General features: G+C 43.7%; 1 protein-coding gene across 1 annotated transcript; it reads right to left on the bottom strand.

Annotated features, from left to right (window-relative positions):
- Positions 1-251: 251 nt before the first annotated feature.
- Positions 252-1,134, bottom strand: LOC126159849 (fibronectin type 3 and ankyrin repeat domains 1 protein-like). The gene is made up of 2 exons (XM_049916660.1): positions 1,088-1,134; positions 252-639 (listed from the first exon to the last, which is right to left on the bottom strand). Exons 1-2 carry the CDS (start codon positions 1,132-1,134, stop codon positions 252-254), a joined length of 435 nt encoding a protein of 144 aa, XP_049772617.1.
- Between the last annotated feature and the right edge of the window lie 1,699 nt (positions 1,135-2,833).

Raw genomic sequence — 2,833 nt, 5'->3', positions numbered from 1 at the left:
TATTTGTCAATTGTTGCTGAGCTTTTGCGGACATTGCTTCTGAAATGTTTTACAGAGTGAATTCTCAAAAGGAAGGTTTGTCACGCTGGTTTACAGGTATCTCCTGTTGTTGCAATAGTTGTGTTACTGGAGGAATTGTGTGGACTGCAAAAGGTAGAAATGAATAGAGAAAGTGTTCATTTTTTCAATTTTTTTTATTTTAATATAATGTACAATGAAGTACATGATGTCATTTCCCCTACTGGCACGTATTAAGGCTCTGTTAGCATCTGGACGAGCTGACGATGGTTGCACAGTACGGCGTAGTCCAGTGGGGTCCTCCCGTCATTAGTCCACACCCCCCTGTCGGCTCCGGCCTCCAGCAACGCAGCCGTCGCTTCTGCGCGGCCACAGTATGCCGCGAAGTGCAGCGGCGTCCACCCCTTCAGAGACCTGGCGTTGGGGTCGGATGCCGCAGAGAGCAGCAGCCGCACCACAGCCGCGTCGCCTCTCTCTGCAGCCCAGTGCAGGGTGGTGCACCCGCTCTCGTCCCTCGCCCTCACGTCCGCCCCAGCCGCCAGCAACAGCCGCACCACCTCCACCGCCCCCACCTTAGCCGCCTGTATCAGCCACCTGCCTCGCTGTGCCCCAGAAAGGCTCCTGCACAAAACATCGACACACTTACTCTACTATCGAGACACACACACCAAATGAAAGAAACTGTCACAGCCACAAAACTGGCAATAATTCTGAATACACTTCTTCCGAGCAACAAGTCAAAAGTCTAGAAATCTCGCTTCTGCGATATGGGTTAACCAGCGTATTACAAACAGATCCACAGCACTAGCCCATAATCAAAAACTTTAGCCATCTCCCATCAAAAATAGGTGCACTTCATCTCCTACAAATTCATCTGGCACATTTCCTCATAATTCACTCCACAGATCCGCCTCCTTTCACCTTGGCATGAAGTTGCTATCCAATCCTTCATCTACATTCAAACACACCCCTAAAACTACCTTCTCTGAGTACCAATTCCTTCTGTCACTTAGGAAGAAAACACTGGAAACTAAACGTGTCTGTAAGCACTGAAATACTACTTCCTCACCAGACAGCTAAGTCATTCAGACCAGTAACACGGAAATTTTCTGACATGCCGACAAAAAATATAAAAGTCACTGCTTCGTACACAATAAGTTGGTCGACCTATCTGAAATACAACAAGGGCACCAGGTCGACTCTCCCTGACACACACACACACACACACACACACACACACACACACACACACACACACACACACACACTCACTCACTACCCGCTGCATAATAATCGTCACATGTGCTCATATAATCTTGCATGCAACAAGAGATACATCCACTTGAACATTCATCTCGATCTACTTACACACTTTGCAAGCCACCATATGGTCTGTGGCAGACGGTATCCTGCACAACTACTATACTCAGTCATGTTAACTTTGTGTAACTTCTTGCAATTTTTGAAAATTCTGGACACAAACTAAGTTACACACCGCTACAGGCAGCGTAACACTTTCCATTTAGAGTTAAAAAGGTCTTCGGAACTGTAAACGTACACCAACTATGTTGCTCTCGAGTAAAATTTCTGTTTCAGTTGTAGTAGAAACACTTAAACCGTAACTTTAGACCAATCTCAAAAAAGTACTATATTTCCTGTATCTAATGCTATGCATAGATTAGATCATGCCAGAAAGAAATTAGGTGTCTGTAAGAAATAGAAACAGACAGTGTTGATTCATTATCGCATGTTCACTTACAAATATCAAAATGCTTGTATAGATCTGGCATTGCTGAAGTTGAACCAATGTCGCGAGAATCTCTCCCCACATCTGATGCAAGTTAAAGACTAATCCAAGCAAGAGTCGGCACAGAGAGAACTCGGGGCTAATGTTGCCTGTCACAATAAAAAGATTGTAGTTTACACAAAAGTCAGCCTTACCGATATTGGACGATTCAACAAAGACGACCGAAAATAAACCACGCGGTTTGCCAGAACCGCCAAGAAAATCCACTAAGAAATTTGGGGAATAAATCCATCATTGCAGGCAGCATCTCAAAATAGGTAATTGGATCAACCATAGTGACTTTTGTATGGCTAAAAAAATAGTGCTGACATTACACAAATTAGCTGTTGCTGTAAAAACAAAAAAATTATTTTCCTTGCAAGAAAGCTGTCTAGCGTAAGACACTGCATGAAATACGATTTACTTGCAACAGACCTCTAAGTAAAGGAAAGGTCCCTCTAGAGGGAACTCATTACTGACTGGCGATGCAAATACTTGATACAAGTCAGGAAATTAACAGAACTCTTTTATGTCGACGAAACTTGGGTGGTGAACCAACGACATTCCTCTTAGAAGACGGTGACAGGGTCGTGACATTGGCACCAAAATGGACAATATGATAGTGGAAGCAACAGCGGTGAATGTTGTATCCAACACTGGGTTTATCTATAGGTCTACATCAATGTCGTCTTCACCGAAATATTTCCCATTACATATTATACATTTATTCCAGTGCTTCTTCCAATGCTTCAAACTATTCTGGAACAGTCCTTACAGTATAGTTTAGTTCTCTCAGATGTGCAGTTTGAATCTCATCTCTGATGTAAAAGACAGCTCTTTAAGGTTTGTCTTTATTTTTGAGAACAAAATGTCACACATGGAGCGAACGTGGGGCCAAGGACATCACTACAGTATTGTTTCTAGCCAAACATGCACAAGCACGCAACGAAGTGTGAGCAGGTGCGTTATCGCAGTGCAGAAACGGTGAACTGTTCCGCCACAAAGCCGGACTTCTTTCCGCATTGCTTC

This window comes from Schistocerca cancellata, unplaced genomic scaffold (genome assembly GCF_023864275.1).
Source record: "Schistocerca cancellata isolate TAMUIC-IGC-003103 unplaced genomic scaffold, iqSchCanc2.1 HiC_scaffold_1148, whole genome shotgun sequence".
In the NCBI taxonomy this organism is placed as follows: domain Eukaryota; kingdom Metazoa; phylum Arthropoda; class Insecta; order Orthoptera; family Acrididae; genus Schistocerca; species Schistocerca cancellata.
The sequence above is the reverse complement of the archived record's forward strand: the minus strand, read 5'-3'. Positions and strand labels throughout refer to the sequence as shown.